Source organism: Canis lupus, chromosome 6 (genome assembly GCF_048164855.1).
Source record: "Canis lupus baileyi chromosome 6, mCanLup2.hap1, whole genome shotgun sequence".
Taxonomy (NCBI): Eukaryota; Metazoa; Chordata; class Mammalia; order Carnivora; family Canidae; genus Canis; species Canis lupus.
In genome coordinates, this window is record NC_132843.1 from 16,575,006 (window position 1) to 16,599,421 (window position 24,416).

Below are 24,416 nucleotides of genomic sequence, written 5' to 3' on the forward strand. Positions count from 1 at the left end.
AGGTGGCAGAGGCGCGGCCAAGACCCGCCCTCGGCCCGCGCGGCTTCCGGGTCACGCCCCCGCCCCGCCCCGCCCCGCCCCGCCCCGCCCCGCGCGCCGCGCTGGGGCTCCGCCCTCCAGGAAAGGGGAGGAGCCTCCGGCGCTCGCTAGGCCCCACCGCCGCCCGGCGGCCGTCGCCCCTTTAAGCGCGGAGGCCGGCGGGTCACGTGCCGGACGGGGTGGGGGCGTGGCACCAGGAAGCGGCCTCCGGGCCCGTTCGGATCGCCGCCGCCGCCGCCGCCCGGCCCGACTCGCCGCCTCCCCGCCTCCCCGCCTCCCCGCGCCGGGCGCCGCTCGCCCCGCTCCACGCTGGCGGCCGCCCCGGGACTCCCCGCCGCAGCGGCGGCGCCCGCTATGGGCGAGGAGGACTACTATCTGGAGCTGTGCGAGCGGCCGGTGCACTTCGAGAAGGCGAACCCGGTCAACTGCGTCTTCTTCGATGAGGCCAACAAGCAGGTCCGGGCCGCCCGCGCCCTCCTCGCCCGCCGTCCCCGGCGCCGCAGGGGCGTCCCGCGCGCTCCCACGTGGGGAGCCGGGGGTGGGGGGGCCAGGCCTGGGGCCTCCCCTCCCGCTGCGGGGCCGGCGCGGGCTCCGAGCTGCTGGGTGGGCGGAGGGACCCGGAGCCACTGGGCGGGGGGGGGGGGGGGGGGCGGGGGTTCTTCTGCTAGGAGGGCCCGAAGCTGTGCCACCCCCCTGCGGCGCCGCTCCCGTCCCAGCCCCCTTGGCTGTCTCATCCTGGGTTCCAGCGCCGGGTGGTCAGCTGTTGGCCCGCCGGCCCTTGCCTGGCGCCTTTGTTGTCTGCGTCCGTCCTCAGCCACCGCTGCAGTCGAGGATTCAGCCGTTGAGCTTGCCCTTGTTCTCGGAGTTTTGGAGGTGGTGGGGGGGGAGCGGTGCGAGGGGCAGCGGGTGTGCTCAAGTGCCTCAGCGGCGCCTGCGCCGGGCGGATTGACAGGTGTGGCCGCGGGGACCCGGCCGGGCCTCCACACTGGGCTGCGCTCGCAGCGCCGGGACCTTTTTTTTGGTCTCTGCGCTCTTGTGCTTTCAAGTTGATGTGAGCGTCGAGCATCTGCGGATTGGACGTGAGCTCGGCTGAGCCAGGAGTGGGGTGTAGTAGCGACAATCACTTGTCGGCTGGGGGATGTGTCTAAAGTCTTTCAAAGTTCAGTTAACGTTGCTGCTTTGCCCTCCCAGGTTTTTGCAGTTCGGTCAGGTGGAGCTACGGGCGTGGTGGTTAAAGGCCCAGAAGACAGGAATCCCATCTCATTCCGGTAACTATTAACATTCACAGAATAATTGTCACTTGTGAACAGAATGATGCGTTCAGAAGTTGGTTCTTAAAAGTTTGCCCTCTGGCTGTAAAAGGGTCTGAAGTGTACACACACAGGCAAATCCCTGCGTGTTAGGGAAGCAGACACCTGCTCTGAGTGCTGGTGGCGCACACCGGTACCACCTGTCAGAGTGAAGTGTGTAGCTGGGGCATCAAAGGCTCCAACGTGGGGAACCCACTTCCTGGCACCTGAAATTAGCAAGTGAGTTCGTTGATGTGCCCATTTCCAGCATCTCGGCCTGGGAAGGGCCTTCATTTCCTCATCTGGCCCAGGTCTTTTCAGGGTGTACGGTAGGTGGAGATTCCTGGTTAGTGCTGCCTATATAGTAATGTATATTAAGAAAACTCCATCATCCTCTAAAGGCAACTGGACGTCCCAGTCTGCGCAAGTTGAACCAGTAGAATTATGAATAGCACTTCCTTTCACTTTCGGAAGTATCTCGATTCGGTTGATAAGTTATCTGGTCTTTAACTCCTGTGATTACAGAAGAGGAAAGTACAATGTGGGCCCTCAGTTCAGTGGTGACTTAAATTTTTCGCAGGTGGCCTGTGCTAATAGGAAGCAGTTTTTTGAAGTAGGAAATGAATCACTCATCATTTGTTCAGCAAATGCCAATTGTAGCTGCTGTGCTAGGCACCGGGCATGTGAACATTTTGAATCTGACTGGCGCCTTTTGCAGAAATCATAACTTCAGCGTGGGAGACAAGTGTGTGGACACATTCTGTTGATTGTGAAAAGTGCTGTAATAGCACTCTGCTAGAATTTGAGCACACAAAAGAGATGAGACATTTGTCTTGGGGTAGGTGGGGGGAGACCACTGCCCTGGATGGGGAAGGCCTCAGGATGGAGCCTTTAAGGAAAACTTTTAAGCTTGAATGGGATGATTCTGCATGGGGAAGAGAGGAGGCCTTTGAGATGGAGGGAACATCAAGTGTAAAGGCAAACAAGCATGGTGTTTGGGGAATTCAGGTCTGTGTAATTGAGATCAGATGTCCTTGTAGGGAAGGGGAGGTGGTGATGGTTTGGCCACTGGCAAGAGTCACCTTCAACCTTATGTATTCTGCTATGGAAATAGGGAGGGCTTTTTCTTTTTCTTTTTTTTTTTTTTTAAATTTTTATTTAAGAGGGCTTTTTCTTCTTATTGAAAATTTGTAAGATGGGGCATGGTGTGATCTTATAAGGGTTTGGAAAGATCATGGTGCTCACAACATTGAAGCTTCGTTAGTTGGGAGCATATCAAAGTCGGGGGTACCACTGAGAGATGATTGCAATAGTCCAAACCCAGGCACACTAAAGACCAGACCGAAGGCAGAGTAGACTGGTACCACATAGGCACTTGGGTGCTTAAGAAGGCCTGGGGTAGATCTTGATGGTCCTTTGGGTATGGAAAATGAGGTGAGCCTGAGATGGTCCAGATTTAGGGGCTTAGTAGGGTTTAAGGAGGAAGATACTGAATTTATCCTCTTTTAAAATTTAATTTTATGGGCAAAAGTTTTATTTTAGCAATTTTGTGTATTTTTAACAATTTTATTGTGGTAGGATTAACTGCCTGTATTTAACACATACAGTCGAGTTTTGACGAGTGTTAACCATCACCACAGTCAAAAGTTTGCTTGTAATGCTTTGAAGTCTATCCCTTGAATACCCTTTGTAACGTCTGTTTGACTACTCTCCTTCATATGCTCTGCTGTGAGGCGATGGGGAAGGACAGCTGGTAGTTTCTGGAGAAGGTTGCTGTGTGGGTCTTACTTATTTATGGCTAAGATGATTCTCAAGGGAAAATGCACCTGTTCTTAATTCGCCAGTCATTTGTTAGCCACAAAACTGTAAATTTCATCAGCAATTTGTTGCCGGTTGGATTTTGTTGTTTGAAAAGAAGTCCTGTTATTTTTAGAAACATGAGTTTCAGCTAAGATTTGTTCCTTCCTGAGTATTTAACATGTCTTTTCCTCACAAAATGCTAGATGCTGGAATTCAGTTATTAACTTTAACTCAGAACTTACTTTTTTCCTCCCTAAAGAATGGAAGACAAAGGAGAAGTGAAGTGCATCAAGTTTTCCTTGGAAAATAAGATATTGGCTGTTCAAAGGACCTCAAAGACTGTGGTAAGACATATCTTTATTTACTTATTTCAAGGTTTACTTATTTAAGCAATCTCTACCCAGTGTGGGGCTCAAATCCATGACCGCGAGATCAAGAGTCAAATGCCCTTCCAACTGAGCCAGAGCCAGTTTAAGTATAGCTTTAAATATAACATAAAGAAAATCACATTAAAGTACATTTAGAAGGGAATGAATTGCCAAAAAAAAAAACAGTGTTAAAGGAAACTCTTATTATTTTATTTTATTTTATTTTATTTTTATTTTTATTTTATTTTTAAATTTTTATTTATTTATGATAGTCACAGAGAGAGAGAGAGGCAGAGACACAGGCGGAGGGAGAAGCAGGCTCCATGCACCGGGAGCCTGATGTGGGATTCGATCCCGGGTCTCCAGGATCGTGCCCTGGGCCAAAGGCAGGCGCTAAACTGCTGCGCCACCCAGGGATCCCAACTCTTATTATTTTAAAGCCATGAAAGTTATAGTTATGTTGTCTTGTATTTGAGCCTTGGGAATTTTTGGAGAAACACTTTCAAGGGATAAATACTTAGGACCTTAGTTTGTCATTTTTGACTTAATTTTTTTTGAAGTAATTTGGAACCTCAGGCCTGTCTTTTGTATTGATTGATAACTAGCAGCATAGATTATGTGAGGTGTATTTTTGGCAACTTTGTGAATTACCTTTCCCGGAATAGCTCCATTTATTCACTTCTTGCATCTTTGAATGCTTGACCCACTAGGAGTAGATGTTCAGAGCTGGAGCCCTGTTTGGCATTTTCGCCTTCGTAAGTATTCATCGTCATTTGTAAAATGGAGTGAAAGCTATTGGAAAGAGGCAGAATCTGATTTCTTTTTGTCAGTATTCACTGCTAAAAGTTTTGGAAAGCTTCTTTTTTTTTTTTTCTTTAAAGATTTAATTTATTTATTCATGAGAGACAGAGAGAGAGAGAGAGAGAGGCAGAGAGACAGGCAGAGGGAGAAGCAGGCTCCATGCAGGGAGCCAGACGTGGGACTCCATCCTGGGTCTCCAGGATCACACCCTGAGCCGAGGGCAGGCTCTAAACGGCTGAGCCACCCAGGGATCCTCCCCGCCTCCCGCCAAAAGCTTCTTATAAGATGCAGCAATGCATTTCCCTGAAATCAGTTGATTTTCAGTATCAGTTTCTAAACTCTGAGTATTTGGATTAACTTTTTTTTAATTGTGTTATAAGGCAGGTTGTCCACATTGGTCCTTTTAGTTCTTTGGTCTTTTATCAGTTTTCTTCTGATCACTTTTTAACAATTATTTATTTATTTATTTATTTGTTTATTTATTTATATATATATATATTTTTTAAGATTTTATTTATTTATTCATGAGAGACATAGAGAGAGAGAGATTGAGAGAGGCAGGGACACAAGCAGAGGGAGAAGCAAGCTCCATGCAAGGAGACTGATGTGGGACTTGATCCCGGGTCTCTAGGATCAGGCCCTGGGCTGACGGGGGCACTAAACCGCTGAGCCACCCGGGCTGCCCTGATCACTTTTTAAATGTGTCTTTTGTTGTCTGCCAATGTAGGTTGGCAGTATGCTGCTACTTGTTCTAAATTTCTTTCTTTCTTTTTTTTTTTTTTTTTTTTTTTTTACTTTTCAGGATTTTTCTAACTTTATCCCGGATAGTTCTCAGCTGGAATACACTCAAGAGTGCAAGGTATGGACCAGATCCTTTCCCGGATGCAGGCCATTTCCCTGTGCTGGTCGTGTGGCGGGGTCATGGGCAGCACACACGTGGAGGCAGGCCCTGCTTTATGCTGAGACCTGCTGCTCGTGGGCTCTGTAACTCTGGACTAGTTTAAAAGTGTTAAAAGCCTGTTTCTTCGACAAGATGGAAGCAGGAGGATTAAATGGGTGACAAGATGTTCAGCACTGGGCAGTGTCAGCCGTTCCTCCTGAGCTGGCTGCGCCTCTGGGTCAGATCCTGGGTTTCTTTCACAACAGCCTCTTTGGGGGTTTTAGGAAGAGTTTTTTCCCCCTTCTCCCAACAATGAATCCTTTTCTTGATCTGTTGTCCTTGTGTCCTTCGAGTTTCGTTCCCTAAATGTAGATGCTAATCTGTTTTAATTAGATTTGCTGGGTCTAATGAACGAGGCTAGAGGGGACTCAGCTTTAAGTGGCAGTGTGGCACCCCGGAAACAGGCAGAAGGTGCTAAAGGCTGAATATGGCTTTTAGCAGCTTTGTCATTGTTGTGGTAAATGGAGTTCGGGGTGGCTCTGGGAGGAGGAAAGGCCCATTGGCCCAGGAACTGAGCCCTGTGCAGACCTCCTGACCCTGTGTGCACAGAAGAGCCCCTGTCACAGCCCCGTGTGCCCTCGGGCGCAGGGTGCTGCTGCACACTGGGTAAGGCAGACATGGGGGCTCCCGGCCCCAGTCCTGGGGTGGTAAGCATTCAGAGAACCTTTGGGCCTTTATGCTTTTATAATGCCTGTTTTTATGATATGGCCAACTAAGAGAAAGTCAGCCAACCTTCGATTCCTTAAAAGGGAACTTGGTATCCCTGAGGGCTGATCAGTTACTTTTCTCCGAAATTTAGGCTTTTCCCTCGTTCTTGAGCAGAAAGAATCAGAGTCAGGTGTTCAGTGAGATGTTCCAGATGGAAATCTGGGAACATTGTATTTAAAAGTTTGATTGTTAATAAGTGATCAAATCCAGGTAACTTTTAATAAAGAGTGATAGATATAGAATGTTTTATGCTTTTGAAAGACTCATTTGACAGAGTGAGCATGTGCACACAAGCAGGCGGAGCAGCAGGCAGAGGGAGAGGGAGAAGCAAGCTCACCGCTGAGCAGGGGACCTGACATGGAGCTCAGTTCCAGGACCCTGTGATCATGACCTGAGCTGAAGGCAGATGCTTAACTGACTGAGTCACCCAGGTGCCCCCCAATATCTTTTTTCATTAAAATTTTTTGTAATTCTTTTCAGACCAAGAATGCCAACATATTAGGATTCTGTTGGACCAGTTCTACTGAAATTGTCTTCATAACAGATCAAGGAATTGAATTTTACCAGGTAGTATGTTGATCATTTATTTTTGTGGGAGAAAAGTCCGTGATGGCAGTTTGGCAGCCTTTTGAATTCCATACTAAATAGATATTTTGAGATTCTAGAGTTTTAGTCTCTTGCTTAGGTTTTTATTTTTTTTCTAATTATAAGAAATACATGCTTTTTTATAAAACAACTAAACATTGGAAGGATATATGGAAGGTAAAAGTCCCCCCATAATCCCTAGAAATAACTAATGTGAACAGTTTAGTACATAATTCTTAATTTTCCTACGTACGTACAAACTTTTTTTTTTTTCTTTTACAAAAACAGGAATGTTGTATATAAACTTTTGTGGCTGGCTTTTTTTACATAGCAGTATGTCTTTTTTTTTTTTTTTTAAGATTATTTATTTATTTATGAGAGACACAGGGAGAGAGAGAGAAAGGCAGAGACATAGGCAGAGGGAGAAGCAGGCTCCTCACAGGGAGCCCGATGTTGGACTCGATCCCAAGACACTGGGATCATGCCCTGAGCCGAAGGCAGACGCTCAACCACTGAGCCACCCAGGCGTCCTTGCATAGCAGTATGTCTTGGACATTTGTCCATAATTTCTTTAAAAAAATTTTTTTTTAAGTTTTATTTATTTAAGTAATTTCTACACCCAACATAGGCCTTGAACTCACAACCTTGAGATCAAGAGTCATGCTCCCTGCACACTGAGCTAGCCAGGTGCACTTGTCCATATTTTATTCTCACTAAATAATATTCTGTTGTGTGGGTATATTACAGTTTAACTTATTCCTTGTTGCTGAACCTCTGGCTTGTTTTCATGTTTTTGTGATTATAAAACAATTCAGTGAACATGCTTGCAAACATTTCTGTATGTTCTTGAGTGAAGCAGTTCTTGGAATTACAGCATAGGTATGAACATCCAAAAAGTTGAACAGATACCCACCCACCCACCCTCCCTCCCTCCCTCCCTCCCTCCCTCCCTCCCTCCCTTCCTTCCTTCCTTCCTTCCTTCCTTCCTTCCTTCCTTCTTCTCTCTCTCTCTCTTCTTTCTCTCTCTCTCTCTCGCTTCCTTTCTCTCTCTCTTTTTCTCTCTTTCTCCCCTGCATGAAGCCTGCTTTTCCCTCTGCCTATGTCTCTTTCTCTGTATCTCTCATGAATAAATAAGTAAAATCTTTCTTTTCTTTTTTTTATTTTCTTAAAGACTTATTTATTTATTCATGAGAGACATAGGCAGAGGGAGAAGCAGGTGGGCTCCCTGCAGGCAGCCCGATGTGGGACTCGATCCCAGAACTCCAGTATCATGCCCTGAGCCAAAGGTAGACACTCAGCCGCCAAGCCAACCAGGTGTCCCCCCTTTTTTTTTTTAAGAAAAAAGTCTTTAAAAAAGTAAATTAAAAAATAATTTAAAAAAATCTTTATTTCAAATAGACTCCACACCCACCGTGGGGCTCAAACTCACACCCCCAAGATCAAGAGTGGCTCGCTCTTCTGCCTGAGCCACCCAGGCACTCCTGCACTTTAGCTTTCAATGTAGGAATTTCCATTTTCCATGGTTTTGCCAGAACTGCATATTATCAGTCCATAGACATATATTCTGGATAGTAACCCTTTATCAGATAAATGGTTTGCAAATATTTCCCATTTCTTTTCACTCTGTTGACTTAACTTTATACCTGCCTTATCATCTCGTAGTGCGTTCCAACTGCCTGACCTTGAGAAATGCGTCTGAGAATGCTCGGCGGAGCCTATCTAGAGAGTGTTGTTAGGATTCTCTCAGGGTTTAATTTTGTTGACCCAATGAAAGCAGTATAATTTAGAATCTATGGATGGAGAAAATACACTGGTTTAAGCAAAATGTGAGATGTTAATGCCCCACGTTTTGCTGTGGGGCTGTCATCAAAATCTTTGTAATGACCATCAGAAACTGCACAAATGTCTTCCACACAGAGAGTTTTGTATGTATGGTAGTGTGGGAAGGATCACTTGCTTCACTGAAGGGTTCCTTCGGTGGCAGTCATACGGCTTTCTGTCCTCTATAGTGGAAAAGCATACATTTATGTCACCTAGGTGGTCTTCAGCTCTTCAAGAAATGAGTTAAAGAGGACTCCTTTTTTTTTTATCCCAATTGTCAAGATAACCTTTTCCTTCAGACCCTGACCTCCCTCAGCACAGAGTTCTGTGAGCATTTAATGTCTTGGGGCTCCACTCCAGGATCCTTAATGGATCAGAATATTTACAGTATATTTAAGACCTGACTAGAAAATACTAGGTTTGTATGCGGCGTCTCATGAGTATGATCATTAGTGACAGGGGCTGCTTCCAGGCTCGGTACTAACTGGGGTCAGGATGGAGGCCAGGAGGAAAGCAGGTACCACAGGCTGGTGGTGGCTCATCCAGTGTGAGGCTTCCAGGGCAGGGCTGCTCCCTCTCTTTGGTGGATGGTGCCCGACAGTGCGGGGAACTGGCCAGCCTGGGCTGTACCTACAGTAACTGGTGTCTGAGCCTTTGTTTTCTCCTCGCTCGGGTGTCTGTGGTGCCCACACATCAGGGTTGCGGTGAGAGTACGTGAGCCAAGATTTCTAACGTCCTGAGCACCAGATCAAAATTTTCAGTTTTATTTAGTGATTTTTTTCCCCTGCTTTTTAAATTAAATTTAATTTTTAAAAAAGATTTATTTATTTATTTATTCATTCATGAGAGACACAGGGAGAGAGAGAGAGGCAGAGACACAGGCAGAGGGAGAAGCAGGCTCCATGCAGGGAGCCTGATGCGGGACTCGATCCCGGGACTCCAGGATCACGCCCTGGGCCGAAGGCGGCGCTAAACCACTGAGCCACCCGGGCTGCCCATTATTTATTTATTTGAGAGAGAGAGAGAGAGAGAGAGAGAGAGAGAGATTGAGTGGGAGTGGGGGCCAGAGGGAGAGGGAGAAGCCGACTCCCCGCTGAGCGTGGAGCTCAAGGCTCTGAGATCAGGACCTGAGTGACTGAGCCACCCAGGCGCTGTGCTTTTTATTGTTTTCTTCACTTACTGTCCATTGTCTTTCCATTTTACTGCTTTAAAATAACGATTCTGTTTCTGGGACTTTGCTTCAGGTGTTACCAGAGAAACGGAATCTGAAACTCCTGAAGAGCCAGAATATCAATGTGAACTGGTACATGTACTGCCCCGAGGGTGCTGTGATCCTGCTGTCTACCACGGTCCTTGGAAATGTGCTGCAGCCCTTTTATTTTCGGGTAAGAGCGAGCCTCTTCTTAGGAAAGGCTCCTCCCCACCCCTTCCTCTGACGTCCTAGGGTGACTTCAGGCGGTCAAGTTCCTCCAGGCGATGACCTCCCCACTTCTGGCCGCTAGAGGGTGGACTCTACCCTCCCATCCCTTCCAAGAATGGCTTCTTGGGTGGGGACAGACCCCGGGAGGAAAGGACACAGTGGGACTTTGGAAGGGATGGAAAGACTGTGTGCGCAGCCTCAGTGGTTTCTGTAGGGAATGCTGAAGCAGCAGAGGGGTTTAATCAGCTTTTCCTGATTACTTTAATCACCCAAACAGGCTGGCACGATGTCGAAGCTGCCCAAGTTTGAGATTGAATTGCCAGCGGTGCCCAAGTCAACTAAGCTGAACCTTTCTGAGAGAGACATTGCGATGGCCACGATGTATGTCTGTCTTTTGAGAGAATTCCTTCTTGAAATTGCTTTTGGGGATAGAAGTAGTGCATTGTAAGCACTGCAGGCTGCCCTTGGCCAGCTGCCCTCTGAGCACATGATAGAGACTTGCCCCTTTCCCTCTCGGTGTCTAGATTTTGTGACTATAGAAAACCTTTTGTCAGCATGGCATTCTTTGCTGATTTTACTAGCTTTGTGACTTTAGGGAGGTTTTTTCCCCATCATTCTAGTCTGATAAAATGAAAGCACTGGACTAGTGTGTCTTTTAGGGGTTTTAATTCTAGAATTAAATTTTTTTTTTTTAATTCTGTGAGTAGTTGAAGCTTATCAAGGACTATTTTTATTTATTTATTTATTTATTTATTTTTTGTTTTTTTTTTTTTTCAAGGACTATTTTTAAAAAGATTTATTTATTTATTTGAGAGAGAGAGTGTGCCATTGAGAGAGAGCATAAGTGGAGGGAACGGCAAAGAAAGAAGCAGACTCCCCACCGAGCAGGGAACCCAACGTGGGGCTCGATCCCAGGACCCTGAGATCATGACCTGAGCTGAAGGCAGGTGCTTAACTGACTGAGCCACCCAGGCACACTTATCAAGGACTTTTCTTTTTGCTAAAATATATCCCATTTGTTCTAAAGAAGAACATAGTTTCAGTTTTTTTTTTTTTTTTTAATTTTTTACTTATTTATGATAGGCACACAGTGAGAGAGAGAGAGAGGCAGAGACACAGGCAGAGGGAGAAGCAGGCTCCATGCACCGGAAGCCCGACGTGGGATTCGATCCCGGGTCTCCAGGATCGCGCCCTGGGCCAAAGGCAGGCGCCAAACCGCTGCGCCACCCAGGGATCCCTAGTTTCAGTTTTTTATCTAACAATCATGGAACTGAATTACTTACGCAGGAAGGTATGTCTTCACTTGTAAATGCAGATTATCTCAATTTGTGCTTCATTATGGAAGTTTTAAACACATAATAATAGAAACTGATACAAAGAATACCCCATATACCCTATTCAAAAATGTCAAAATTTTGTTCCATTTTGTTCCTAAATTACTTCAGATTCTTCTTTGGTCTAAAATAGTGGTTTTGAAGTTTAACATTTTTTACCAGGTAGGATCCTTTTTTTTTTTAAGGCAGTCTTCGGTGGCATCCTTGTTTAAAAAATAGAGTGAGAGCAGTCCTCACGCACTAGCAGCAGGGACCCACTGCCTTGCCTTTATGCTCGTCCCTGTGGCAGACTGAGCGCAGTGTCGGCCCCTGGAACAGCAGTATGCACGCAGGAACTGGACCTAGCAGCATTGGTTCCGTGAGGTCTACAAATGAAGACAATTTTCCTATTATCAAGGAAGATAGAGAAAGTTACGGAAGATAGAGAAGGTAGAGAAAGTTACGGAAGAAGAAAACAGACTTAGTTTATGATTCAAGGATAGCTACAAATAACATTTTTTTTTTCTAGTAGTTTTAGACATCATGGTTGTATTTTCTTTTTAAAGTGTTGTGATTAGGGACGCCTAGGTGGCTCAGCAGTTGAGCGGCTGCCTTCGGCCCGGGGCATGATCCTGGAGTCCCAGGATCAAGTCCCACATCGGGCTCCCTCTGGGGAGCCTGCTTCTCCCTCTGCCTGTGTCTCTGCCTCTCTCTCTGTGTGTGTCTCTCATGAATAAATAAGATATTTTTTAAAAAAGTGTTGTGATTGAACGATATTTGGTTTTGTGTTCCCCTTTTCACTTTCTAATTGGCTTTGCTTTTTTTTTTTAATTACATACATATTTTTGTTAGTTGTGAAATACTGTATTAGTGAATCTGTCCTAATTAATGATGATGGCCTCGTAATTCAGCATTTAGAATGGAGGAATTTCCAGTGGCCCACTGTGACGTCTTGTCTCTTTGCCCTCTAGATACGGACAGCTTTATGTTCTCTTCTTGAGGCATCATTCTCGGACCTCCAATAGTACAGGAGCGGAGGTAGTCCTATATCATCTACCACGGTATATTTAATGCTGTCCTCTTTCTCCAATTTTAAAATATGAACTAAAGCTTGTCGATCTATTTTTTGACCTTTGTGTTATCCTACAGAGAAGGTGCCTGTAAAAAGACGCATATACTAAAGTTATCTCGGACGGGGAAGTTTGCCCTGAATGTGGTGGATAACCTGGTGGTCGTGCATCATCAGGATACAGAGGTAGGAGCTGTGTGTGTGTGTGTGTGTCTGGTCTGCCAGTGTTGCTAAAAAGAGTCGTGAAAATCGACAAACATTCAGAACAAAGACTAGAAAGTGCTCTTCATGCTAAAGTTTTGGTCTTCCAGATGCAAATGGGTTTGGTATTCTAGACAGTTCAGGAAAAAAAGAGTGCTTCCCTCTCTATTGACAGTTAATTAAAAACTATTCCAGAAAGTAGCACCGGAGGATATTTGACTCTGGCACAATCATTTGGTTGAATCGACTAAGCTAGGAATTTACTGCAGAACCACAGTTCTACATGAGCATGTGAACTTTGTACTTCCTTTGTAAGGATGAATGATCGTGCTGAGAGACAGTGATTCTGAGGCTCCTGTGCGGCCCAGGAGAAAGACTAGAATGGGTCCTGCTTTTTCCTGTGTGGTTGGCTGGGCATCTGGTTGTAGACAAGCCCCTTTTGTCCCATGCCTCCTGCAGGATGGTGACACCCTTATCTTGATTAGAGAAGGTATTGTGAGTCAAGGTGAAAAAGATCTGCAGGAATCACTTGGAGCACTTCGGGGGCTCCCTGTCATCAACGCCAGAAGTGTACGTGTCCGCGTGAGCGTGGGGAGCAATGTCACAGTGTTGTGATATCACAGCATGCTCCTCCCCACGTAGAGCCGGCCCGCAGGGGTGCGGTGTGTGCAGACTCAGTAGGCTGACAGGAGTGGCAGGATGCGAGAGAATGGAAGGGGCAGGTCGAGCAGTCATGGCCTGTTTCTGCATCCAAGTTTATTTCTCTCCACTTTAGACCTCGGTGATATTTGACATCAAGTTAAGAGGAGAGTTTGATGGCACTGTCACCTTCCATCACCCGGTGCTCCCAGCGCGCTCCATTCAGCCCTATCAGATCCCCGTGGCAGGTAAGGGGACCTCCGCGTGGCAGTTGGAATGAGGAGTGTACACAGGGGTTCCCAGGGCCATGTGCTTGGCGGAGGGGTGGTTTTGTTTTGTTTTAATGAAAACCCTACTGATGGTATTAGTAAGATTGTGCTGTGAAAGGCATTTTGTAAGATAAATGAATCTTCTTTTGAAGAAGATAGAATGATTGCTCTGAGCTGTAAAATGGGAAGTGGGGAGGGGTGCCTGGCTGGCTTGGTGGGTAGAGCACACGGCTCTTCGGGGTCGTGAGTGTCAGCGCCACATTGGGCGCAGAGCCTACTCAAAGCATAGTAAAAGTAGATAAATTTCAGTCGGGATTACCCACTGAAGCCAAAAGATCTTTTAAATTAATGATTGAATAAGTCCTCCGTTTTCTGTTTGCCTGTGCTTTGTAACCCTGGGATGAAACGGGGCTGCTTCTGGCTGTTACGTGAACCGGGATCACTTTTCCAGGTCTTTCTCACACATTCTGTGTCATGGCTACTTGGTGAAAACTGCATTCTCTTTTCACTGGTGGTCACAGGAAGAGCTTAAAGCTGTGCCGCTTTGCTTATTCGAAATCTGCCCTGTCCTAGGCAGGAGGAGGAGGAAGTCAGAGGAGAGGAGGTCAGGCTTTTGGGGAAGGAAGAAACTGTTGGGCTCTTTTTGCCTTTTCCCAGCGTAATTTATTTCAAGGTAGAGCTCACATAACATTCAGCTCTCTTAAAGGAGATGGGAGCAGTGTCCATGCGTGTGTACAGCCTCACATCTGGAGCTTCGGTAACAGTGTTTTCTTTTTTTTTTTTTTTTTAATTTTTATTTATTTATGATAGTCACACAGAGAGAGAGAGAGAGAGGCAGAGACATAGGTAGAGGGAGAAGCAGGCTCCATGCACTGGGAGCCCGATGTGGGATTCGATCCCGGGTCTCCAGGATCGCGCCCCGCGCCAAAGGCAGGCGCTAAACCGCTGCGCCACCCAGGGATCCCCAGTGTTTTCTTTTTAAAAGGGATCCCTGTCAGATAGTATTGCTGGCGTGGGCCCCGCTGCAGTCAGGAGGCACTTGCACCTGTCAGGGAAGATTCCAGTCAGGCTGTGGCTGAGAGTTTCGCAAGAGCTCCGCCTCCAGTCTGCCTGCCTTGACTTGTGGGATCAGCCAAAATTTAGTAACTCTGGCAGCACTGGGGGAGGAAGGAGCTAGGTCTTTTTTTTTTTTTTTTTTTTTTTTTTTTTTTTTTAATATTTGTGGATTTATTTATTCATGAGAGACATAGAGACAGAGACATAGAGGGAGAAGCAGGCTCCTCGCGGGGAGCTCAATGGGGGACTTGACCCCAGAATCCTGGAATCACGACCTGAGCCAAAGGCAGACGCTCAACCACTGAGTCCCCTGGGGGGCCCAAAGGAGCTAGTTCTTAGGTTAGATTGAGTCTTTTGGCTTTCTGTGTTCCTTCCAGCATCTCCCTTTTTTTGGGTTAATAACGTTAGCATTAAAAGAATAGGGCAGCCCGGGTGGCTCAGCAGTTTAGCACTGCCTTCAGCCCGCGGCCTGATCCTGGAGACCCTGGATCGAGTCCCACGTCAGGCTCCCTGCATGGAGCCTGCTTCTCCCTTTGCCTGTGTCTCTGCCTCTCTCTCTCTCTGTCTCTCATGAATAAATTAAAAAAAAAAAGATTTTAAAAGAATAGATTGTGTGTGGGCACCTGGGCGACTCCGTTAAGTGCCGACTCTTGATTTTAGCTCAGTTGTGATCTCAGGGTCCTGAGATCCAGCCCTGCATCGGGTTCCGTGCTGGGTATGAAGCCTGCTTAAGAGCCTCTCACCACGCACGTGTGTGCGTGCGCTGTTTCCCCATCTTTCTCATTGTGTCAGATGTTTATCTTCTATCTGCTGCTTACTTGGCAGGAAGGTAACTGCTGGTGAATTGGAGGGAAAGGCATCTTGAGATACTAAAAACCTGCTCTGGGTCAGTTGTTTGGGACCAGTTAGGAGGCGGTCAGGTTCTAATTGGCTAGTTGTAATAAATCAGATGCCAGGTGTGATCAAAATAATAGCCTAGGCAAAGGTTAAGACCTTAAAGGTCCATGGAATCTCTGGCCTCCAGATTGTAGGCTGATAAAGCAGGTTTTTTTTTTCACAGTTAATGGCTTTGTGTCTTGTTTTCCTGCCAGATTGTAAGCCCCGTGCAGGCTCGCAGTGTCTTGGTGTGTTGCCCGCCTGGTGCTGTGGCAGGGCGTGCCGTCTGGAGGAGCTTGTTAGGCTGTTTTGAGAGACGACACCAGCGAATTAGGGAAGAGCCAGCTGCTCTCATTTCCCCTTCTGGTTTTGGTTTGTTCAGCCAGTATTTCTGGAGCTGACTACACATTAGGCTTTAATACCCAAGGACACCTGGCTCGTCCCTGAGAGCGGTTAAGTCAACATGATTGGCAGCCAGAATTGAGGCCCACGTGCAAACCTTCCCCCCTCAGGTTCCAAATGCAAGTGTTCTCTGCTTTAGCTTGTCGGACCCAGTGGCCCTTTCCTCTTTTGGGTGGTCTGTTCAAAATGACCACCTTTTCCAACCACTGGTTAAAACTGGTGCTCTGATTGTACCTGGGTAATCGGAACAAAACCGGGAGCGATGCTTAGGTTGCAGGGCTGTGTGTCGGGTTCACCGTGGGCTGCCCGCCTGACGCCTGGGCCGTGTCGCTGGTTGTTGTGCGTCCTTGGCGTGGAAGGTCTTTTGGGGTCTGTTTCCTAGATGAGATCTCTGTGCCTTGATCTGCTTTGTGTAGTGGAGAATTGAGCTAATTATTTTAGGTAATTAAATCACAAAACCCTTTTATTCGAAGTGGTATCAGTGAGTTATGTGGGGATTTGATTTTGAATCATCCAGGAACATTTCTCAGTTCCTTATTGCAAGTGTGTAAATGATGATGTGTCATCTTCGGTTATTACAGAAGAACCAACGACTCTGAATAAATTCTTGATACCCTACCTTTCCCCTTCTTGGGAGGACATTTTCTTTCTTTTTTTTTTTTTTTTGGGAGGACATTTTCATGGATTGTTCTCCACTTCCCCCTCCCTCCTCCTATGTGTTATCAGTGGGACAAGACCATTCACTCCTTCCTCATTTAACTCCAGTTGAATAAACATTTACTGAAGGCTTTAAAAAGTACTGCATTTCACATCCTAAACGCTGGTATTGGCAGGATTTTCGGATGGCACCATCCTTGAGCACCTGTGTGTTTCCCCTTTGTAGGTCCTGCTCCTGTGACCAGCCAGTCTCCTGTCCCGTGCAAACTCTGTATCCTTTACAACAGCCTTGCTGCCGTGCACAGAACGGAAGCTGTCACCCTGTGTACTGGTGTCTGAGAGTGGTCCTGAGGCCTTAGCCTCGCCAGCTGTGAACTATCTGAAGAGCGTCCTGGGAGCCAAGTAGCCTCTGCAAATGTGGGGCGGGTGGGGCGGGACAGTGCTAATCAGAGCTGGGTTTGTCCCTTGTTTTCTCCTCTTGCGGTGTACTGTTTCCTATACCATGCAGATTCTTCATCCTGGATTGTCTTTCAACCTGACATCATCATCAGTGCAAGCCAAGGTGGGTCAGAGGGGACGGTCGTCACATTAGACAATAGGCTTTGGGTCACAGTGGCCAGTGACGTTTTTGAGGTGAATCTGAGAGTGGACCACTCCCTTCAACCCCATCATATGGGATAATTTTTCACTTTGTACTCTGTTCTCTGTTATTCTGTATTTTATCCTGAGCCTAGGTTATCTTTAAAATTAACAACGAAAAAAAATAAATAAATAAAAATAAATAAATAAAATTAACAACGAGGAATGGCCATTCCCCTGCTTTTAGCCCATTCAGCTCTGTCCATTCTGAAAAGCTAGCCCCATAGCGTAGTGTGCAAGGCCCTGCCTGTCCTATCCTTACCTCCCACCGCCGCATCGGCAGGTGTCCGTGACCTTTTCTGTTCCCTGTATGCACAGAAGGGCACTTGTGCCTCCCACTGTGCTGGGGACGACCCCCCCCCCCCCGCCCCCCCGCCCAGGATGCTCGTTGTCTTCCTGGTAGCCCCCTAGCACCTGTGGCTTCCCGTTAGTGTACTTCCTGTGTTGGTCTTCAGCCACCCGTGCATTCTCTTGTCTCATCCACGAGGATTCCCAGGGAGAGAATCAGCACTAGTGCCCGTGGGACCCCCCTGCATGTAGAATTCCCTTCTCTCCTCTCCAACTGCAGTGGTGCTAGCTCTGGGCCAGCTGTGGGCGAATTGAGAAGGGGATCCTGAGATCATTTTTTTTTAAATTTTATTTATTCATGAGAGACAGAGGCAGAGACACAGGCAGAGGGAGAAGCAGGCTCCATGCAGGGAGCCTGATACGGGACTTGATCCCGGGTCCCCAGGGTCACGGCCCGGGCTGAAGGCAGCGCTAAACCGCTGAGCAACCCAGGCTGCCCTTGAGATCATTTTTAATGCAGTGATGAATTCTCTTGTGGCGCCCCAGTTGAGAGAGGTACTACTTGCCTACCTGGCACTGTGGGTGTTCGAGAAAGTCACGGAATGATGAATGGATGAATCATGAAATTCCCTTGGGAGCCCCTGGAGTTACCTTTTGACTGAAGAGCCAGTGCTGGGGAAACCACAGTACAGGACCCGTGTTATTACCACACATTAACATCTTTTTCAATCTTCGAGACTACAAAGGAGCTGGGTACAGGACCGGAAGTGCTCTGAGCTCATTAAAGACTTGTCACCCATGCACCTGGGTAGCTTAGTAGGTTAAGCATCGCCTTCAGCTTAGGTCATGATCCCAGGGTTGTGGGATTGAGCGCCACATCGGGTTCCCTGCTCTGTGGGGAGTCTGCTTCTCCATCTGCCCCTCCCCCTACTTACTCTCTTTCTTTCTCTCAAAATCTTAAAAAAAATAATGCCTTGTTACCCCTGTTTCGAAAGTTATACCGTTGATGCCCCTCTGATCGGGGGGTGGGAGGGTGGGGGTGGCAGGGCACTTTGTCATATGGAGCCATCGAGCACGCAGTTGTAATATGGCTGCGGTCCTTCCGTCAGGCACATCCTGCATGTCCCAGGCTGCGCTGGGGTTAGTGAGACAAAGATGGTATCTGTGCTCCTCAGGATTCCCCTGACCCCAGGCCCCCCATGATTGTATCAGGGGAACCATCTTTTAGACTTTTGTTCTGATTTGCATCCCATGTGAAATGTGCTGCTTCTCCATCCAGGCTACCTCTGGAACCTCCAAGTGAAGCTTCAGCCCATCGTAAACCTCTTGCCAGATAAAGGAAGACTGATGGACTTTCTCCTCCAGAGGAAGGAATGCAAGATGGTCATCCTGTCTGTCTGTTCGCAGAGTAAGTGGACCAGTCCCCCCATTCCTCAGTCTGATTCTCATATTGGGCCTGTGCTGCCCACCCGCTTTCTTGGAAGCCGGCCCACATATTTCTGCCTTGTGCACAGCCTGTAGCCTCATCCCACACTTTCTAAAGGGTGGATTATTTAACCCCCTGGAAAGGTGATGAAATATCAAAATCAAAATGACTCATAGTGACTTGGGGAGAAAACCTAATAGGGCAGTCCCATGTGTGAGCATCTGAGACCCAGCTGGCGCGCCTAAGGGAGCGCCCCTGCCCCTGGCCTGAAAGCAGACATTTCTCAGCTTCCTAGTCACTTAACTACGTAGATATCTGCCCGGAGTACTTTCTCCTGAAAGCCTCCGTAGAGACTTTTCCTAGTGCCCAGGCAGGGCAGTGAGGGAGTTCTGCGCTCCAGGTCTTCACAAACGATTTCATTTCTCCAAATGCCCATGGAAGGTAGGTCTGCCCTGGTGGCCCTTGGAGGGGAGTTCTGTCGCAGCCCCGTGTTTTAAGTTCTGAAACGGACGGAAACTCGGTTGACCTGTGCACATTCTTTCCAGTGTTGAGTGAGTCAGACAGAGCAACGTTACCTGTGATTGCCACGGTTTTTGACAAACTCAATCACGAGTATAAGAAGTACCTGGATGCTGAGCAGAGCTACACAATGGTATGCTGTGTGTATGCTGTGACGAGGGCTCCTCTCCACCCGTGTGTGTCCTAAGTAATTGTGCTGCAAGGTCCTGGGGGAATAACACTGCTGAGGCTGGTGTGCTGGAGGGCAGGGTGGCTGCAGCGGGGAGCAGCTGGTTCAGAGTTCGTGTGGCCCACTAGCTTGACGCTATCACCTACTGCTTGCACCTTTCTTTTTTATTAAGATTTTTTTTTGAGAGAGCGCATGTGCGCGTAAACCAACAGGGGAGAGAGGGAGCCCAATGTGGGGCTCGATCCCAGGACCCAGGGGTCATGACCTGAGCTGAAGGCAGATGCTGAACTGACTGAGCCCCCCAGGAGCCTCTCACCTTTTGTTTCCGTTCTGTGTCAGATCCTACACTTAGGTCTTCGGTCTTTCTTGTCTTATGGATAAGAAAGTTGGCTTCAGTTTTGCAGTATTTTATGCATCCTTCTGCCAAAGTCAGAGCTTAGACTTAATTAGTAGAAGTATAACCATTTTGCCACCTCTTTTTTCTTTCCTGTTAGCCTGTAATAGCTATAAAAGCAAGAGTTCTCCTGGCTTTGGGTCAGTGTCCTGTCGGGATAGTGATTAAATATTAGCACTGTGCTTTCACGTAGCACTTTCGAGTGTTTGTTGTGAAGGCCTGGAGACATTAACGAGGCTTATAGCCCGGTTCTGCTCTGCTGTTAGGATGAGTGGAATGAAGTATTTCCCTTCAAGGATCTGATTAGCCCTAACACTAAAAGTGGAAGTGGATGTAAGCCATGGGAAGCCCAGAACTGCACTCCCCTTTAGCTCCTCGGGGTAACAGGACTGACGCCAGCTGCCAAAGGCTGAGCGATCTTGGAGTGTGCCTGTCCTTGTCCTGTTAGACACGAAGGGGGCAGAGGAGGGCTGAGCTCTTCCAGAGCCTTCCTGGCCTTGCTGCTAGTGTACTAGACCGTGGGAAGCAATAGGGCTGCTCCCCAGTGGTTTCCTGTGCTTCCCTGCCCTGGCTCTGCGGCTTCATAAACATGGGCCAGTCAAGAGCGTGGTGCAGCCTGTCAGTCCTCCTGCCCCAGCTTCTGCACCGGGGCACACCTCCCGCCCCAGCTTCTGCACCGAGGCACACCTCTCAAAAATCCCAACTCAGGGTCTCATAAGTGGCGTTTCCTTACTGTAGGGTCAGGGCTTCACAAAACAAACATGCAGTATGCCATTCTGTTTTTATTAGCTAACAAATACCAGAAAGCCTGTGATTAAGAAAAGTAAGGATTTGAGGTTACAGAAAAGTGTCTTAAGAGGAAATGGACTTAGGCCTCTTAGCTCCATTCAAGAACGTTAGCCTGTTTCCAAGATGAGCAACTCGGGCCTCCTAAGCCCTGTCCCTGCACGGGAAAACTAGCTTTGTCCAAGGAAATAATAAGCTCGCCCTCCGCTCCTTTCTGGGGCTCACAGGGTTTGGGGATTCAGCCTTCTGAGATTACCTGGAAGACGACGGTCACATTTGCACTGTGTTGTGTAGGCACTAGAAGCGGGGCAGAGCCGGAGCAGCCCACTTCTCAAAAGGCCAGTGCGGACCCAGGCTGTGATCGATCAGTCCGACATGTACACCCACGTCCTGTCGGTGTTCACTGAGAAGAAGGTAGGTGACAGAGCCCCCACACAAAGATCGTGTTTGCAGGGAGTCAGTTGAGCAGTGGTAGGACTCAGGATGGGACTAGACAACTGGAGTGGTCCTGGGCGGAGACCTGGTGCCGGTAGTTGGACTTCTAATACTCAGGCCAAAACAGGACCATTGGCCAGGGAGGTTCCGGAGGGCAATGGAACTCTGGGCCAGATTCATGTGGACACAAGTGGTGGTAAATGAGGGGCTGCGGGTGGCCTCCTTGCGAGTCTTTGAGGTTTTGAAGACTTTTTTTTCCCTCCGCAGGACATGCCTCATAAATTTGTGATAGCCGTGCTGATGGAATACATTCGCTCTCTTAACCAGTTTCAGATCACAGTGCAGGTACCCTCACATCAGCTCGGGTTGTCCCTAATTAGAGGAGCAGGGGCCACACACCAGACCCAGAATTCTGGGTGACTTTCCCATGTTGTTCTTCGGTGGGGAGGGGTGTTCAGTCAAGGGTCCTGTTGACGCGCAGGTGGCAGAAACTTCTCCACTGATGGTGGAAGCACGCACCCATCACCTAGAATAGCTCCAGCCCTGGCCCTGCATGGCCTCTGCTCTGGTGTAGTTGGGTGGTTGGGAGACAGGCGGTCCTTCCATCTCTGTCCCCAGCATTACTTACACGAGCTGGTCATCAAGACGCTGGTCCAGCACAACCTCTTTTATATGCTGCATCAGTTCCTGCAGTACCACGTCCTCAGCGACTCCAAGCCTTTGGTACGTGTCCCCAGGGTTCTGCCTCTGTGATTAAAGACCTAGGATTTAACCTTCTGACCTCTTATGCTGAAGCTAGTTTGAAAATGTGTCTTTCAGGCTTGTTTGCTCTTATCCCTAGAAAGTTTCTACCCTCCCGCCCACCAGCTATCTCTGGATATGCTGAAGGTAACTTGCTGTAGCCACGTTTTAAACCGCATTCCAGCCTGTCCCTGCAGCTGGCACTTACTGGACCTTTCTCCCTCCCTTCCAGCGCCTCTCGACAGCCAACGACGAGATCGTCGAAGTGCTGCTTTCCAAACACCAAGTGTTAGCCGCCTTACGGTTCATCCGGGGCATTGGCGGCCACGACAACATTTCTGCACGAAAATTTTTAGATGCCGCGAAGCAGACTGAAGACAACATGCTTTTCTATACTATATTTCGGTTTTTTGAACAGCGAAACCAGCGTTTGCGAGGGAACCCTAACTTTACGCCAGGTGAGGACAGGGCAGCAGTGAAAAGAACGAGGGTGGGGGGCGGGGTGGGACGGGGTGGTGATGGTGGTGCTGATGGAAGCTGGATGAGGAGGTGAGAAGCCTTTGGGTGAACTCTCCTAAGGAGAACTCCGGGTTAGCTTTTTTAGGAACAAAATTCTGTGATTGTGCTAAGAGGAAATTCAGTACGCCAGTGGAATCTAAATTCTGCTCTGGGACTTGCAGTGAATGCATTCTGGGCAGTGGGAATGCTCCTTTCTGAAGAGGCAGGGACGAGACAGGAAACGGTGACCGGAAACGGTGACTAAGGGGTGTCAGAGGGAGAGGGCCTTGTCTTAGGCAGGAAACCTAAGGCATCCGCTTCTCGAGGGTGGGGAAGGAGCATGCGCTGCTCTGCTTCAGGCCCACCAGCTTTTGGAAGCTTAGTCGACAGTGCAGGCTGGCATGACCAGGACAGGCAAGCTTCTCTACTCGTGTCTCAAGGCAGACGGTGATTCGCTAGGGGGTGTGAAGGTGTCCAACAGCCCTGGCGTGAGCTGTACAAATAAAAAGGACAACTCAAAAGCTTAGGAAAACAAAGTATTTATGAAAGAAAAATAAGTTAAAACCCACCATACAGATCTATGAGCCCTAAAGTGTTCATTCTCTTGTTTTCCTCTTTTCACGTCACATCTGATGAAATCTGTATTTCCTTTATAGGAGAACATTGTGAAGAACATGTTGCCTTTTTCAAACAGGTTTTTGGAGACCAAGCTCTAATGAGGCCTACAACATTCTGAAATCCCTTGCTAGGTTTTTTTTATATATATAAAAATGTGTACAAAGTTAATTTATTGCATTAATAAAGCTCTTTAAACTACAAAATGTTATAGTAAAGTGTATCTACAATATCCTCAAATGTTACTAAAAATATGGTATAGAACCTGTGTTGTGATGGCTTACTCCAAAAACAAACAAACAAAAGAAAAACATTGCATTGATTGGCCTTTAAAAAGTGTCAGGGAGCAGATCCCACTCAGCCTTGCCAGTGTCGCCTTCTGCCTGCCCTGGGTCTTGTTCCTGGAGAAGCCGGAAGGCCCCTCAGCGTCCTGGAGTTGCCTTCCGATCTGGTAATACTGCTTCACACGTCAGATCTGCAGTCCTGAGGTTGAAAGCTGTTCTGGTGGTGTCTGGTACTGTCTGGTGTCCAGCTCCGCCCTGACGATGCAGCTACTGTCCAGTGGTAAACCGACCGACCCGCAGACACAGTTCAAGGTCCCCAAACCTCACGAGAGGCTAGAAGTTCAGGAGCTGCTCTCGCTCTGTACCTTTGTATCGCTCCTGGGAGGCCAAACTTTTGGCTTTATTTATTGATGGGCCTGTGAGGGATAAAAAAAAAAACAAAAACCAAAAAAAAACAAACTTCTGGATCGTGTCTTCAGGAGAAAAGGTGATAGGGGAGGTTCTGTTATGGTACAAACTTCCTATCCCCCCCAGAGAATAAAAATCCCCCAACGTCTCATTTTTCCCTTTTTCAATGCTTCAACTTCTTAGAAAGCTCTAAAGCAAGGAAACTGGTACTGCTCCTTCCAACCACAGGTCATTTACGGAAGCTGACGTGGCCACAGAAGTAAAAAGATCTTAATGACAGTCTTGAAACAAGAAAAGAGGCAGCACTTCGTGGGGACGGGGGGTCTAGGAACAGAACTGCTGTGCGGCACTGCTGGGCGTGGGCAGCTCCTGGGCCCGAGCTGCAGAGGAGTCACGCAGGCCTCCCCCCAGACCACAACCTGCGGGGAGTGGGGGCCTGTGTGGTGGTGGTGGTGGTGGTGGGGGACCTCTGGAGAGCCGTTAGCACTTCACTAATTGAAGCCCTCAGGCAGGGTTTTCTTCCTCTCAGAATTTTTTTTTTTTTAGTACCATTTATCAAATGACCATTAGCACAAGTTTAAATGCTGCAGAAGAATGCTTACCTATGTAGCTGAGTAACACAGGGAGGAATATCAAGCCGTGCGTGGCTCCCAGCAAGACCATAGCCAGATACATCCTGAAGTAAAATACCTGGAAAATCTGCGATTTGGCAAAGGCCAACACCACAATCCCTCCAAATTTCGTTAGTGTGATTCCACTGAACACCTGAAAGAAGAGACAGGGTTGGGAAGCAGTTACCAACCTACTCTGATTCCTCACGTAGCGATTTTCTGACGGGCAAGCCCCAAAGCAACAGGCGGTGAATTCACCCCAGCTTTCAGAGTTATGGGTAAGAAGCACTCTGTTCTACCCAAAACGGTTTGATCTGTGTATGGGTCTGGGAAAAAAAGGCTTAAGGGTA

At 47.8% G+C, this 24,416-nt stretch overlaps 2 protein-coding genes across 2 annotated transcripts in view; one reads left to right on the plus strand and one right to left on the minus strand.

The window, feature by feature from the left end:
• The first annotated feature begins 300 nt into the window (after window positions 1-300).
• Window positions 301-22,969, plus strand: RMC1 (regulator of MON1-CCZ1). Its single transcript, XM_072829047.1, has 20 exons — window positions 301-495; window positions 1,231-1,307; window positions 3,388-3,472; window positions 5,100-5,156; window positions 6,426-6,512; window positions 9,596-9,736; window positions 10,049-10,152; window positions 12,056-12,145; window positions 12,234-12,339; window positions 13,130-13,241; window positions 16,480-16,524; window positions 16,762-16,815; window positions 18,460-18,588; window positions 19,152-19,258; window positions 20,769-20,888; window positions 21,177-21,254; window positions 21,528-21,632; window positions 21,729-21,797; window positions 21,883-22,108; window positions 22,805-22,969. Exons 1-20 carry the CDS (start codon window positions 394-396, stop codon window positions 22,882-22,884), a joined length of 1,974 nt encoding a protein of 657 aa, XP_072685148.1. The 5' UTR covers window positions 301-393; the 3' UTR covers window positions 22,885-22,969.
• Window positions 22,672-24,416, minus strand: part of NPC1 (NPC intracellular cholesterol transporter 1) — a 53,067-nt gene continuing 51,322 nt past the window's right edge. The window contains exons 24-25 of the mRNA XM_072829045.1: window positions 24,058-24,220; window positions 22,672-23,463 (exon numbers count right to left, since the gene is read on the minus strand). Of these exons, the coding sequence (XP_072685146.1) occupies window positions 23,381-23,463; window positions 24,058-24,220 (246 nt within the window). The 3' untranslated portion in view covers window positions 22,672-23,380. The remainder of the gene's footprint in view (window positions 23,464-24,057; window positions 24,221-24,416) is intronic.